The sequence below is a fragment of the Poecilia reticulata genome, chromosome 19, assembly GCF_904066995.2.
Source record: "Poecilia reticulata chromosome 19, P_reticulata-male-v2, whole genome shotgun sequence".
NCBI lineage: Eukaryota > Metazoa > Chordata > Actinopteri > Cyprinodontiformes > Poeciliidae > Poecilia > Poecilia reticulata.
The window spans coordinates 16,080,723-16,096,621 of NC_088848.1; the positions used below are offsets into that span (position 1 = coordinate 16,080,723).

The 15,899-nt window shown below is 43.5% G+C and overlaps 1 protein-coding gene across 12 annotated transcripts in view; it reads left to right on the forward strand.

Moving 5' to 3' along the window:
- The window catches only part of LOC103481851 (BAR/IMD domain-containing adapter protein 2-like), a 63,433-nt gene that overhangs the window by 1,807 nt on the left and 45,727 nt on the right, over window positions 1-15,899 (forward strand). For 10 of the 12 annotated variants that reach the window (XM_081600417.1, XM_081600418.1, XM_008437623.3 and 7 more), the window contains exon 2: window positions 13,908-13,983. In XM_081600417.1, coding sequence (XP_081456543.1) covers window positions 13,908-13,983 — 76 coding nt within the window. Of the gene's footprint in view, window positions 1-854; window positions 989-13,907; window positions 13,984-15,899 lie in introns of those variants that run through there. The other 2 variants (XM_081600419.1, XM_081600424.1) reach the window with 2 other exon arrangements.

Sequence of the window (15,899 nt, forward strand, 5' to 3'; positions counted from 1 at the left end):
CTCGATGCTCACTGGCGTGGCATTTGGTGCCGCTGCGCCGAGCTCCCCCCTTCCTCTTCCTCCCCAGGGGTGTTTTTGAGCCGTGTTTGGAGAAACTAACTGGTCTTTATTAATTCATTAAAAGTGTGGAGGATGGAGAGGCGCAGAGGTGCCAGCTCCCATTAGGTAACACTCATGTCTGTTTCTCCTTGGAGGGAGGTGAGACATTGGCAAACATCAGCAATTAAATCAGGCAGCATTAAGATGGGGATCAGAGACGTTGGCTGCACAACATCATCCTGCAGAACACTCTGTACTCATGGGATATACTGGTTGTATAACCTTACTGGCCCAGTTTCCAGTGATTCGATAAATATGATTAAAATATTCACGACTGCTGCAAAAATTACAGTATTCAGTTATCTATTAATTTGAGCCAAATCTAAAATGAGAAGTTTTCGTAGTAACATTTTGCAGGAGATAGTAATGGCCACTCTGCCAGAGTGTGTCTTTTATAGATTATTATTTTATTTAAAAAAAGAAAAGGAAAAAGGAAAAAAAGTATAATCTGGACGTGTTTTGGGAGTCCAGATTTAAATAAAGTCTGTCCAGCACCCTTATTTGCCTTGCTCCCACCTATTCCAGGCGTCGTCCAGTAACCCTGCATGAGGAGGGCTCTGCCTTGTTTCCTGTTTGTTGGAGCGTTAACTCTCAGAAGAAACGGCAGAGGACTGAAGCCCGAACCTCCTCCTCTGCTGCTGAAACAGAAGCTGAATGTAAATTTCAGATGACTCACGCTGGTGAATGTGTGGGGGCAGTCGTTCCTGTCGTGCGCGGGAGTGTGTGTGTGTGTGTTTGTGTGTGTGTGGCCATACAGTATCTGTAACGGCATGCCGGTTCAGAACGCACAGGCTGCAGGTCGGCTGGGACGGTGACGGAGAGCGGTCCCTGTGGATTCGGGTTGTGGAAGTTTGGGATGCGTTGATGTGGGTGAAGTGCGTCTCCTCAGGTTTGTTGTGGCTGCTGAGCAAACGGCGTCTGCGTGTTTGTTCAGGAGTGTGTCCAGCCGAGTGCTGTAATCCCAGTAGTGCTGCGGATCAGGATGGTGAATAAAGCTGGAGGTGACGCTGCCTCCATTGTTCAGAGTCAGCACTGGATTATACACACATCAGCAGGTCAGCTCATTGATTTCAGAGCTTTTTGTGGAGCGTTTCATGTGCTTTCGTCCCGTTTTCACCACCATATTTGGAAAAGAATCTACCCATCTTTGTCATTCTTTCTAAAAACTGCAGTTCGGGTGAAAATAAAAGAATCCATCACTGTTATTGGCGCTTTTTGCTTAATCTTCTGGCAATTTAGGCAGATTGAATTGTTTATAACTTCAAGAAGGGTTGAGCCCTTCTTGAAGCTAGCTGGGGTCAAAATTAAACTGACCCATCCGTCTTAAACCAAACTACCCACTTAAGTTTCAAGGTGAAAGTCTAGATTTTGAAGGTCTATATCCTTCATCTTGTTTAGCATTGATGCTTCCCTCCAAGCTGCCCAGACTTCTCACTCCCGAGCCGCCTCCTACGGCTCTTTACCGAGACGTTCCAGTCTCCTCAAGCTGAGAGACATGATCTCTCGACTCTATCATGACTCAGTCTCCTTCTGATCAAATGGGCTTCCAACAGTCTCACGTGGGAGGTGACCGGGCGGCTTCTGGACCAGATGACCCGACTACTTCAAAGGCTCCTTGTGGAGAAGCAGAAAATCTATTCAAAGTTACAAATGACTGAAGTCAACCTTCGCCTGATCTCTGAGCCAAAACAACTTCTCAACTCGTTCTTATGGGTTATTATTGTCTGGATCAGGGTTTGGTCTGCTTTTTGTTTTGATTCAGGACCCCAGCCCTCCATTTTCTATGTCAGTTTATCCATTGGTGTGGCTTTGATATGCTTACAGTTAGCAGTGTGCTACAGTATGATACTATAACACACTGTGATGGAGGAATTATGCAAAAAAAACCATTTGTTTTTGCTCCAACTGTATTCAAGACCCATGTTGAGGGCCAACCTTTAATGTTTAAATTTCAGATTTATTCACATTTACTCCCAGAAATTGCATGAGATTTCAATAAAAAGTTTGAAAATTCCAGGAAACGTGCAAAATTTCACATTTTCTGTTTAAATTCTCATCCATATCTGGACCTACACAAATGTGCCGCTAAGAATACGTTCTAGGTGTTTCAACAACGGTCCTCAGCTGAAGCTCTGGATGCTTTGCTCTCTGTTTTCAGAGCTTATCTCTGCCCTTGTGAATGGACACCATTTTCAGTGTACCACCTGCGTTGTGTGTGCAGGTGTACAGTGTCTGTGTGTCCTGACGGTATATGGGGCGCATCCTCCAGTGATTGCAGTCATGAGTAAACATTGCTGTGTAATGACATCTTGTATCTGCTACGACAGTTTTCCTCCAAACCTGTTTGTTCTCTGGGGAGGGATTTTTCTCCAGTGTTTGTTTGCCAGTGTGTGTGTGTGTGTGAGTAATTCTACTGAACACTTTATCCCCACAGTCATGCAAGCACAATCTGCTCCGTCCTCCCTGCTTCTCGTCTGGAAGTCACACAAGCAGAGCATCACTCCCAATAAAAACGACCCTCTTCTGCTGCAGAGCAGGGCTTCTGGAGCTTCATTGTTTCATTGTTTTGCTTTGTTCCCCCTCACATATTGTTGTGGAGCTCTGAAACTCTCGGCCAGCTGCTGTTTGAGGCAGAGCGCCGCAGGTGAGCGCCGTGGCATCTGTTGGGGCCGGCGCTGCGTCAGATTGATGGATGGAGGGAGGAGCTTTTGATACAGGACTCCATCATCATCCTCCTCCTCCTCCTCCTCATCATCCTTCTTCACAGTCTTTCGCTCTGACAAGATGTATTCTGGCGTCCCCGACTGGCAGAGAGCCTCTCCTGTCTGGGGTTGCGTGAGGTGAAGCCTGTAGCCTGTGCGCTCATCTGCAGCGCAGCGATTAGTCCAAACGCTCCGCTCAGGCAGACATTTCTCCAGTGTAATGGCTTGAAACCAGTGGGCTCTCTTCTCTTGATTAGCTACGGCGCTTTCTCCTCGGTTGTCTGTGCCCGGAGCGTCATGGCCGTCTTTGTGCTCCTGTCCCTGCAGAGAGCCCCGTGCCCGCCCACTCGGGGGGTGGGGGGCTCCAGGGTGTGTTCCAGCTTTGAGCTTCGTCGCTGATCTTTGGACGGCGGCAGCGTGCGAGCATCACGGTGACGCTCTGCGATGATGCTCTGCGATGTGGGGAATATGCTTGGGTTATGCAAGCGGAGGAAACATGAAGCATTGCTCTCAGATGACATGGAATCAAATGAAATATTTAATGATTTTTTTAGGTCACTCTCCTTCCAGCGTTTTATTTTATTTTATTTTTTTTTAGATGGATGACTATTGACTGTAAAAGAAAAGTTTGAAGATTTAAGTTTCTGTTATTGCTTTAATGCCTTTTTGCAGGCCTGTTTGGGGAACTGTCACGATACCAAATTGTCCCAGAAATTATTGCGATAAATGATAATATTGTTGTTTTCGAGACTATTTTAATGTAATATATTATTAATAATGGAAGTACACCCTCCCAAAGACCAATAAGCTTTAATTTCTAAGGAAAATTTAACACTAGAACTGGAAGACGCGTTCAATATCCAAAAATAAACAAAACAATTGAAACAACAAATCAAATGGATGCTGCAATCTCTGAACGAAACTGTCCGTCGGAAAAGAGGTTGGTTGACATCAACGCACCAGACTGAAGCCTGGAAAAGGTCCGGTCTGTTATTCCTGGTTAATATTTTTTTCCTATCACATTAATGAATCCTCCCGGTGTAGAAAATTGCACCAGGAAGCTGTGTTGAGCTTAAAATAATCCACCTCTAGTAATTTAGTTCAAAGGTTTAATCTACCCTGGAACTGTTTGCTAATAAATTGCCTTTTAATGTGGAGGATTTTTGGACAGGAGTCACTCGGGACAGCCCTGAAACAATATGAAGGAACATTTTAGCAGTTTTGAAAGTTATGTTTTTGTATCCCTTTACAGTATATCTGTAGCGATGTCGTGTGTAGTTGTTACGGGTGCAACTTTCCACTCTTTTTTTTTTTCTTTCTTTCTTTTCCCTAATACTTTGCATGTTTCTATTGGATCTCTGTCCTCCCTTTCGGTGCGGTTTGTTTCTAAAGGGGCTCCAGCTGTGAAATATTGTAACGTTTAGCCCATCATTTGTCAGAAGACACGAGGCGCAAGGAACAAAATGTACCAACTCGCCTTTCTGGCGTTCTGGAGGCAGCAGCCCTTCACAGATGTGCTGTCATTAAGATTTCACTGACCGACAGCCTTCCTGCGCCCTACGCACGTACACACACACACCAAGTGCTCACATCTGCAGCGTTTGTGCAGCACGTCGGCAGCCTTTAGCGAAGCGCTTATCAAACTCGAGCCGGTGGGAGGGTGAGAGGAAGAGGTGGATGCTGCTGGGTTTGCGGGAGGTTGGCGGAGGATGAAAGGAAAGTTACTTGGACGGCTCTTGAAGCTGAATGAAAGCAGGGCGAGGAGGGGAAGGTGCGGAGCTCCTGTCTTTTTAGACCGGCAGTGAGTAGGAAAGCCCTAAGAGGCAAACTGCAGTGTTTTCGAACTGAGCGTGGTGCGTCACCGTGAAAAACAGGAATGCACTCTTTTCTCTGCAGTTTTCTGACGAACACTTTGTCCTGCAGTCTCCGATGTTCATCCTGCCTTTGCACATGTGCAGATATTATAGAAACGGCGTGCCTCTGCGTGGACGCACCTTCATTCACGTGTACGTGTGTAAAATGAGAATGAGGCTGGAGTGAATGGGATGGCGGTGACGTTGACGGGGAGACTCCCACCCTTCTCGTTCTCGCCTCTCTCGATCCGCCCCCGCCAGCCTTCAGAGCGGCGCGTGAGGTGAATAAAAATGGGCTGCCCTGTCACGGCACAGGTGGGGTGTGTTGGCGGAGGTGGGGAGGGGGGGATTCCAGCACATCCATATATGGCAGCGGAAGTGCCCCCCTCCTTCCTGTCTCCTACAGAAGCTGCATCTGTGGAATAGGGGGCGCTGCTCTCTGATAAGGGCTCATCTGAGAGGGAAATTGGCTGCCTGCACACACACACACACACACACACACACACGGAGCGGATAGATACTGAATTCTCATCTCCTGAGGCTGCTGAAGCAGTGCAGCTTTTGCACACAGATTGTCACAGTGGCTGAGCAGAGGGAAATAATGTCCATTTCCTGAAACGCAATAAAGGGCGACAGCAGCCTAGCATTACAGGACATAATGCTATACTGTCATTTAAAGTCTGAGGAGTCCTAATAGTTCCTTAATCTCGCATAAGGAAATATTCTCATGTAAAATTGTGCAGTCCATGTGGAAATCCTGACCAAATTAACACGATGGTTATTAGTAGAATGAAATATCTGTGGGGTATTTCTCTAGCAGCTTTGCTAGTTTGTGGTTTGCACAGAATCTGTGTGGATTTCAGCAGCTTCCAGTGTTAAAATGGAGCCTGCTTCTCCAATTGTTAGTTTTCAAGGTTGTCTTAAATTAAAGTTTGTTTTTACACCTGATGGTCCGGTAGGGCTGGTTCTCTTGGGAACAAAATGGAGACATTTGTTACATTTTCAGCTGGCGTGCTGCACAGTTTCAAATAATCCAAAACCTGTTCATCCCCTCGCCTGTGGTGGCGCTGCACCAAGAACAACTGACATGAAAACTTACAAAGAAGACATGAGCACAACTTCCCCCTTCATGAAATGCACAAAAACGATGGAGTAACGTCAGATTTTAGTGGTTGTAGGACTTCTTTCTAGTTGGTAAAAGAACAGAACACATTTAACTTGTTTGCCGCTTACAAGGATGACGCTATGTGTCAAGCTCAAGTTTTTCTCGTGGTTCACCCGCTTTAAAAATGGTGAAATGTCAATTGACGACCAACCGCTTTTTTCCCTAGCAGGAAGCAAAACTTCACAGCCGCGCGCTGCTCATAAAACTTCTCCACGAAGAAAAACGACGGCTGGACAAAACGGCTCTTCCAAGAAAATTCACTGCGGGCAGACGAAACCTTCCACATCAACGCCGCTTGGCACACTGATTGAGAAGGCGTTTTTGAGCAAATAACCAGCGGCAGAATCGTGTACTACGAAAACTGCGCATGCAGCAGCGTCATTCTGGAAACTGTTGGGTGCCCCCTTGTAGATGCAGAAAAACCCAAACTTACATGTAGTTTATTTATTTTAATTTTCTTACCATTTGTGGGTTCTAGTGATCAGCATCTGACACATTTTGGATAGAAGGATGACTTTGTGTAGTGACGATAGACGGCTTCTACATGATGATGGATGCATGTTTGTACACCAGCTGAGGGATGAGAGCACAGTGATGGAGCAGAGGACTGGTGCGTCTCTCTCTCACATTCACAGAAAAGGTCATTTTTATCTTTTTTTGTCACCATAGAAGCAATGGGTGGTGGGGGATTCACACAGCGCTGGGTTGTGTTTGGCCTCAGCTCAAAAGTCAAGGTGACCTTCTGCTGCCATCAACTTTTTGTAATTCTTGCGGGTTCTTATGTTTTATTTTTAATCTCTTTTAACCTTTTCATCACAAAACATGATCAACACCTGGGTAACTTTCACCGATCGGTTTACATGCTGCAGATATCATGGCCGCATGAGTCTTCCTGCACTTTCAGTTTTCAGTTCTTTGTTCCTGAAATTAGAAAATGTATTTGTTTTTGATCTACGTGCAATATAAATGTGAAAATCATACTCATGTTGGTACTAAAGGCCAGAATCTAAAGCAGAAAAGCATCAATTAAACCCCACTGTATATTACATGCAATAAACAATTACTGTCTTTTTGAGATTGATGCATGTAAAATCAGTAGCCACAACACTTGTTAGTAGATGTCAGGTGAACAGAATAACTATCCATCCATCTTCTCCCGCTTATCTGGACATGAGACAGACTAATTATATAAAAATCTGTTTTTCTGTAAGTGAACTGAAGGAGCAGCCAGCTGACAGGAAATGTGCAAACTCTGGTCTCTGTGCTATTTTTTTTATTTATTTATCTATTTATTTTTCTCTTCTTAATGAAGGATTTTAAACGCCTCAATTCAAATCAGTATTTCATCTTGGTCAAATTTCAATTAAAAAAGTGGAATTTTTACCCTCCAATTTGACCACTTTTAAAAGTCTTCTAAAAAAGTCAGTCTTACAGATTTTCTTTTAAGCCGATTCATGTGGATTTTGACCATATTCTGCTCAGATTAAAGGCCGCAAAGAGATAAAAAAAGCAGACAACTTTTACTTTGAGCCGCAGAAATATTTCTTCTTCCATTCAGTCACGCCTTTTCTCTGGACCTCAGGGACCCCTAAAAAGTTGCTGCACAAATTTGTCTGCCTACATCAAATGAAACCACACCTGTGGAGCTTGTTGTGCCAAGACTGTAATTAATTAAAATCAGGCATTCTGGTGAAGAAGATCATTGATAAGCTGGGTTTTGTATAGACCAAGCTTTCCTAAAATTGCTTGATGTGATGCACATTCTGATATTTAAACCTCGTTTCAAACTAGTTACATCTAGGAGAGGGGTGAAACGGCAGCAAAATTATTTTTTCAGCTTGGCAGGCAGAAATTGAAAAAACCTTTTTGAGAATAAACTGTCAGGATTTATAAAAACCCCCAAAAAGGCAGAATTAAAAACAGGTCTTCAAATGTTGTGTTGGTTCTTAATGGGTTTTATGTAAAGTGTTTTTAAACTCTTTTTTTTTTCCTTCTTTTTTTTTTGCCTCCACCTGGCCCAGCCTCTCCCTCCCACCTCAGTGGGGTTGCCGGCTCTCCACTCGCTGGTTAATCTGTTTGTCAGCGAGCGGCGCAGCAGGTCCTAATGGTGCCACATGGCTGCCTTGGCATTGCAGTAATTTACGCCCCGACATGATGCAAGCCTACTGCTCTTTCTGTAGGTTCTGACTCAGCCCACGCACGAGTCTCCTGCCTCCAACCGCCACGCGCTCCAACGCACACTGCCTTTCCCGGAGCCAGCTGGGTCACGATGTTCTCAGCGCTTTTCGGTTTGTTTTTGTCTGAAGTGTTTCGATACGGTTCTGCTCACCTGTGTGGGAAGGAAGTAATGGATGGCTTTGCTGGAGTAGATGCACTTACACAATTGTACTGGTGTTCTAATGCCTGCAGAGTCAATAACACTTTAAGCATTTCCCTTCCTCTGCCTCCTTTATGTCTCCTCCCTTCATCTATCATTGGCAGATTTATTTCTCACTCCTTTTGCACCTTCTCCACCCAAAATCTGCAACAAATTCCCAATGGATTCTTTGCTTTTACTACAGGGTTTATGCAGGTTTCACCAACTCAAATGTAAGACTTTTTAAGATCATCATGTCTGGAATTTAAGATTTCTGTATCCAGAGAAATGTGCAAACATTGTCCAGCCCACTTGCTACGTAGCTAGCTGTGTCGCTAGGTTATTTTAGCAGCTAGTTAGCGGCAGCCTAAACTGTCTCGAGTCACAGACCGCAATAAAGATGTCGGAGTGCGACTCAAACTTTTGCATGACAGAAAAGTCCCATGAGAAAAAAGCCCACTTAGAATATGAGATTAAATAGTCCTGCTGAGACAGAATTTAAAGTACAAAACTTACTTAAAAAAAAGACATTTTAAGGTCTTAAGTTTAGATACATTAATTTAAGACTTTTTAAGATGTTACTTTCTACATATTTTTATTGCTTTGTTTCAGAAGTTTTTTGGGCTTTTTTTTGCACTCTTGTACCTCAGTTGGTGAAAGTGGATTTTTGATTCCAGCACAGCCTTTCTCTTTACTCACTTTAAAGAGACGTCGGCTCCATTCTGCTCTTGTCATATTTTAAATGGCTTCTATAACCTCTGGCTCTGGTCCACATCTTTCATGGGACGTGGTCTCCATGCCGCTCTGATAGATCTGTTAACCTTGAAGCTGAGGGCTTGTTCTGTTTCTCCACATATTACCCCTCCTTGGCGGTCGCCGATGTGCTTGAAATGGTTCACCTTTTCTAATGATGAATAATAAGCTCTGCGTTGCCACCCATATGATTAGTTTATGCCAGGAAATGTTTTGAAGAGTTCTTTAAAACATTGAGGAGGAACGGCTTCAGATGCAGGAAACTGGAGATCTGACATGGTGCCTAAAAGACCAAATAGCCCTTGAAGGTGAAGAACGCTTTCATTGAGAAACTTTGATATAGTCAAACTGCTGCTGCAGGCTGAGGTGAATGTTTGGTTTGACTGTTTCCTGCGAGAAGGTGGTGGGCTTCCTGCAACTTCTTCCGCTCTTAAAGGTATGACTCTAGCTGCTCTTCAAAGTCAGAGCAGTAATTTTACATTAATTTTCTGTCAGTGTCACCTTCTTCACTAAGGACATCTTTTTACAAGGTTGCGGAGTGGAACTACAAACCACTTTCAGATGCAAAGTAATAAACATGGAAAATGTTCTGTGCATCAACCTGCAGAGTTCTGTAGACCTGGAATAAGATTTTAAAGCGGATTGAAGGTCCAGAGCTGTTTTGTAAGCAACAGCAACGTGTTTCCAGAACAAACCTGTCCTTTTAATGAAGATGAATATTTAATGTAGCTGAGATTGATCATGTGACCCCTCCACAAACACCGAGGCAAAGTGATCTCAAATAAACCTTACCTTTCGTTTTGCCTTTAATGGGTTTAATTGCTTTCTGTCGCCTGACTTGTAAAAACTTGCTAAACAGATGCTGTCAGCTCGTCCTTTAAGTCTAACACTTTAGTCTTTAAAATGTCTGTTTCCTCCTTTAAAAATGCTAAATGTCAATATATTTAATCTTCTGTCATCACAAATTGCTCCTCTCAAAGGTTACTTCCATTTTTCCCCCTCTTGAGTCGATTATTTGCATGGCGCAGCTCTTCCGGCCGCGGGAGTAATTATTCGCTTCATGGTACATTTTCCAAATGTTCCATCATTAGTGTCATTGCAGTAGTTAACCTGCTCCTGATTAGGAACATGAGCATTAAAAATGCTGCCTTGTTGACCCTGAAAGCAGTAAACTGTGTTTTCACAACCTGTTTGAAATCGGGGAAACCTCCGCTTCGCCTCAGAAAACTGATTCAATTCCATATATATTCTGTGATTATGTTCCAGGTTCAATTAATTTGGGTCAAAGATGGAGTTACAACATTTTGTTGCTGCAACGTGAAAAGAAAACCAGTGTTTTCAGTTGCAGCATTCGTTTGCTGACATATGACTGAAACTAATGGCTGAAAAACGTCAAGCTGTTCTGTAATCCCTCTTATTTCCCGTCCACTCGGTAAAATGTGGTCCTTTATTCAGAGAAATGCTAATCAGCTCCCGTCTCTGCTGCTTAAGGAACAACAACTGACTCATTGTGGATTAAATGTGCACCAAACACGGAAATAAACCTATTAAACCCAGCCCTAAAAAACAAAAAACACATGTGAGCGCCGTCTGATGAGATCTAGATATGGGTGTGTTTCTTGTCTAGACTCACTAAATTATCAATTTGGTTATCTAAACTAGTACGATAGTTATTCAGTTTTAGTCTGTTTGCTAACGTCAGTTTATTTACGGCTCTTCCAATAAAATTAAGCATAGAAAGGAAAAGCCATCAATCATTTTGTTCTATTGTGTAAGAATTTAACATTCAGGGTTTCTAGTATAGCTGGCACCACTTTTGCTTTCCTTTTGCAAAATAATAACAAGCTAGTTCATATATTTTCAAGTGGGGTTCTTGGACTGACGATGTGTAGTCAGTATCTTGCTGTTCTTAGCATTTTCATTGTGGAAATTTTCCTGTTTCAACAAGCAGAAAAATTGTGGGTAAGAAAAGAAATGTATGATATAGAAAATCATGGGCCCTGAGTTATTCTATGCCAGTTTCTCCTGTAAAGATAAATTGGTAAAATCATAAAAAACAAACAAAAAAAAACTTTAAAAGCCTGCGAAAGTGGCATGAATAAAGTGCCACGTATATATGAACTCCTTTTAGATTTGATAATTGTTCATGAGTTCATAATTTCAGAACTGAGTTAAGTTTTTGGTTTGGTTGTGATTTTTATAGCAACATTTTGGTAAAAGATCAAGATAGGAAATGCAACTTCTTTCTTTATTCAGAAAGTTTTAATCAGTTTTTACATATTTAGAAGGGTTCATAAATGAGGAAAATGTTTATCCATGCACTCATTAAGTTAATCAAGAAGCTATTCACAGTGTTTGCCTCGTCTTCATTGTCTGTGTGGAAAATTCTCTGCTGGTGAATTCTATTTTTTTTTTTTAGCTCAATCGAAAGACAAAGGATCCCAAAAACACATTTTTTTATTTTCACAGATCACCCAGAATGTGACACATAAAGGTGGACGTGTCTGACAGTTAGCACATGATTCACCCATCACTCAATCACTCAACACAAACAAACCCAGCCCCGGTGTTTTTTCTGTGAGCACACGATGAGCGCTGGGCTGCTCTCCGTCTTCTGTTTTCCTTTATGGAGCGCCTCTCTCCGCGCGTTCCAGGCAGCGGTACATCAGGGTGATGATCGCCGGAGCTGATGCACTTTCACAGTGTCACTTTGGTCTGGAGCCGACGCCTTACGCAACAAGAGCTGGGAACGAGCGGGAGGAACTGGGGTATAAATGGAGCCGTTTATTTGTCCATCTTTCTCTGTTTTTGTGATTGTGACTTCAAAATGAAACGACATTCATCTCATGGACTTATAGATCACTGGATCTGGTCCTGTGCTTTGAACACGTGTTCAGCTTTACACAAAGAATGCCACAGAAGCTTCTGTTCGTTTCACTTCATGTCCCGCTCTACTTCACCGTTTCAAACTGAACTTCCATTAAGATTCCTGTTTTCTCTTTTTTTTTTTTTTTTTCTGTACTCCAGTGTCACGCTGTCCTACTTCTTACTTCCTTTTTTGGAGTTGATGGAGTTTGTGCGCCAAGGTGACTGTTGTGCGTCAGCCACCGGGCATTAGCAGGCATCCCGAGCTGCGAGCAGCCATGAACAAATGTCCGTCTGCCTCAGATGTGTCCTTCCCTCCATCTGCTTCGTTATTCTTTCCTGTCCTCCTTTTTGTTCTTTGTCTTTTTTTTTACTTTTTTCAAATCGAAAATGTCTTTTCACTTGAAAAGTTGCTGACAAAAGCCCTCTTACTTCATATTTGGTTTCCACTTTGAGTACGCACCCTAACATGGCACTTTTAATATACTTTACCTTTGTGTATAGATGGCACTTAAATCTTATCTAGCTTGAACTGTAATGACATTTCAAAACTTTACTAGACACTCTAAACTTTCTAGCTGCGTCTTAGTTCCTCTGATAATGGCTGATTCCCTTTGTTTTGCTTTGCTGTAAACCAGAGCTGCATCTGTAAAAGAACTTGAGACTCACAGTGAAGTCTGACAGGGAGATGAATCTTCTCAAATTGCTTGGCCTTGTTGGAAAGGCTGCAGAGGTTAAAGGGCGTCTCGGAAGCAGAGAGAAGCCAGAGATTGATGAACAGTAAGACTCATTAGACTTTTCTTTTTGACGGATTCCTCTGTTTTTAACGAGCCTTCAGGCCTCTGTGCTTGACGTTTGTGCTTTCTGACAGACGGCTCTGGAAGTGAGAGGCAGAAAGATGAGGTCCTAAGGTTTGTGTGTCTTGAAATGCATGAGGACAACTTGTTCACGGTTTTCAAGCTGCAACCCAGAATTTTCCTAGCTTTTCTGATTTGCCACTGAAAGCTTTTGTATCTAGTCGTGCACATCAGTTCTTGATTCTCGAGTCCTCCGTATTTCTTTGTGTGTTGTTCCCAAGCAACCAAAAATCCTTTTAACCTTTCAAAACCATCTTGATCAGCAGTTCTCTGGGCTCTCTGAGGCAGTGTTGTCCAAAGCCAGTCCTCAAGGGCCCCCATCCTGCATGTTTCAGGTGTTGCCCTGACTCAGTGCATCTTAATCAAGTCAATGGCTCATTACCAGGCCTCTGCACAGTGTGATGACACATTGAAGAGGTAATTCAGCCATTTAAATGAGCTGTGATACACAGACGGCGAATCTAAATCCTGCTGAACACCAGCCCGGGCGTTGGAAAAACTAAAAGGTGACTCATCTCTCTTGGCATTTCTTTAAAAAGAGGGGCAGGAAGGAACATAACAGATTATTTGTTGAGCATTGTATTCTCTTATGCTCTTCTTGGACAGAAGATATGAAAAAGAAGCTAGAAATCCTAAAGAAAACTTTGGAAAACCTCCTGAAAGTTCGGCTCACTCAATATCAATAAAAACGTCTGGCTGTGTGGCAGAAATGTGCAATGAAATCTTAGTGTTGGTTTAAAACTTTTTAGCAGAACTGCAACTATTTGTGAGCGGTAATGACCTTTGGTGAAAGTCACGACTGTCATTTTGGTGAAATTATCCTTTTTCAAAAATAGCCTCTTGACCATAGGTTTGTGCCAGAGTGAGGAGAAGCTGCAGCAGGTCCAGATCTGCCGCTGAGCTCAGAGTCTGCAGCCAAAATCAGGTTTTATTTAAAATGGATACAGCAGGGGAGGTGTGAGGGACCGATCCACACACACACACACTAATATTCACACACAGACACAAAAATCCCTCAGTCACTCGTGCTCTTGTTCCGTCCTTTATTCGGTCTCGCTGGATTTGGGCTTCTTGAAACGAGTCCTTCCTGCGCTGCTCTTCCTGCCGGTTGGCTCAGCTGATTTGTAGAAGACTCTGTGTTCGTGCCCCAGAAAAACAGGCGGAGTGCTGCTGGGTCACTGTAGCTCATGTCAGATTTGCGTCGTCTCCGTCCCAGGCTAACCAGATCTTTTTGTTTGTCCCCGCTCCTCTTTGCAGAACATCATGGAGCAGTTCAACCCGTGCCTACGCAACTTCATAGCCATGGCGAAGAGCTACGAGAAGGCGCTCACCAGTGAGTACACCAACCCTCCTCTGTTTACTTTCTGTGGCGGCGTCTCTTTCGTTCATTGGCTGTCCAGGCGGAGGGCCAGCTAACCCAACGCCTGGTGCTGATTTAGATCCTCCTGACTCATCTGGAGTTGGGGTAAACTCACGATGACACAGATGTTGTGCAATGTAATGTTTTGCAGTCTGAATCCAGACTTAAACTGTTGAAGATTTCTTGTTGGTTAGAGATGGATTGATATTCTCCGTCTGATGAATCTCACGGGTTTCCAGACCGTTTCTCGTCTCGTCTCGTCTCGTCTCGTCTCGTCTCCCTTCTCGCTGTCCCGTGACTTCATCTCCTAAATGTCTGCTTTTTCTGTGCATCCTCTGTCATCGCTTATAGTTGCTTTTGCTCATGTGTTTGCATGGTCGTGTGTGTGAGAGAGAAAATGCCGCAAACAACAATGGCTCAAGGTGAAAGGCGAAGCAACCGAAACGTCTTGTGGGAGCTAAGTGGAGCATAAGCCGATGGGAAATGGAGCAGGGGGTGTTGCTAACGTAACGGTACCCCCCCCACCCAAGGGGCCAAGGAAATGGGAACAGGCTAAGAGCAAATCCAGAACGAGACTGAGTAAAATAAAAACCAGGAGAAGAAAAATATTGGATATTTCCATACAAAATGACCAAAACTGAAGGGTATTCTGCTGCTTTGTATTGTTTTTAATGATATTTGCGTGGAGTTGCAGTACTGAGAGAGAATTTGATGGTTTTAGAGAACACTTGACTCTCGTCTGCAGCAGGAGAAGGAGACATGGCATGCAGAGTGTACGGTGCGGAGCAGGGCTCTCCTTTGTGTTTAGAGGAGATGCAGGGAAGACTCAGCTGCCTACAGGAACAATAAAGGAGGCTTCATTCCTGTCTGATAGATAAAGCTAAAAATAACCCTGAAACTCCCTGAGTGGGGATTGCACTTCATCAATGCCAGGCAGCAACACAGGGCTGGAGTTTAGACTCAGGCGCAGCAGAATAGGGCTGGATACCCGGCAATCATTTTATTGTCACTGGGAGAAAAAAAAAATACCAGTCTTCTTTTATTTACTGGTTCTTAAAGTAGAATCAGGGTGGCAGCCTTTATCCCAAAGGAGGGTTTAAACCAGCATGATTCACGAGGGGGCGGCTGACTGACGGTTTTGTTTTTGGAGCCTTAAAACGTTTAAGATGACTGAGGACGGTGAGCATGTCCCCATTTGCTGAGCTCCACGTATGAAGATGTACGGATGCCTGACGAGGCATCTTTAAACTGCTTTTGTCTTCTAAAAATGTATCCCATGTAGCTAAACGCTGCTTTCTGTCGAGGCCCAAATCTTATGTGCACAAAATGAGCTCCAGCCTTAAGCACAGGCCACAGCAGGTGATGCCATTAACGACATCGTTGACATCAGGAGTGCCGGCTTTTTCCAAATGACAAGGTCCATGGTGGCTAAAGGGAAATTAATAAAAGTTAGTCTGCCTTAAGAAGAAATTCTGTAATGTCACAAGTTCAGAACCTACTTTTTATGGATTACCAAGTTTAAAATGCTGTGCCGTCAATAAAGTAAATAAATCAAAAATCTTCTCTTTCTCTTACATGAACAAACACATTTAGATAGTGTATCAACCATCTTGACCTCCATCCTGTTTTTCTTTTACACTAACACCCTTTGCATTGTCAGCCCTCATCTAATCCTCTGACTAAACTGACCCTCCTTATTGCTTTGGGTCTTCTTTTTCCCACTTCACAATTGACTGATGGGTAAAGCCTCTCATCCAGTTAAATCTGTTTCACTTGGGCCCCTTTTCTCCTCCAGCTGAGATATCAATGAGATTAACCTCTCCGCATCCTCACCGGTGTACAACCAAGGTTTGAATCAGAGGTGGAGAAAGGGAGGGCTGGACCCTTGC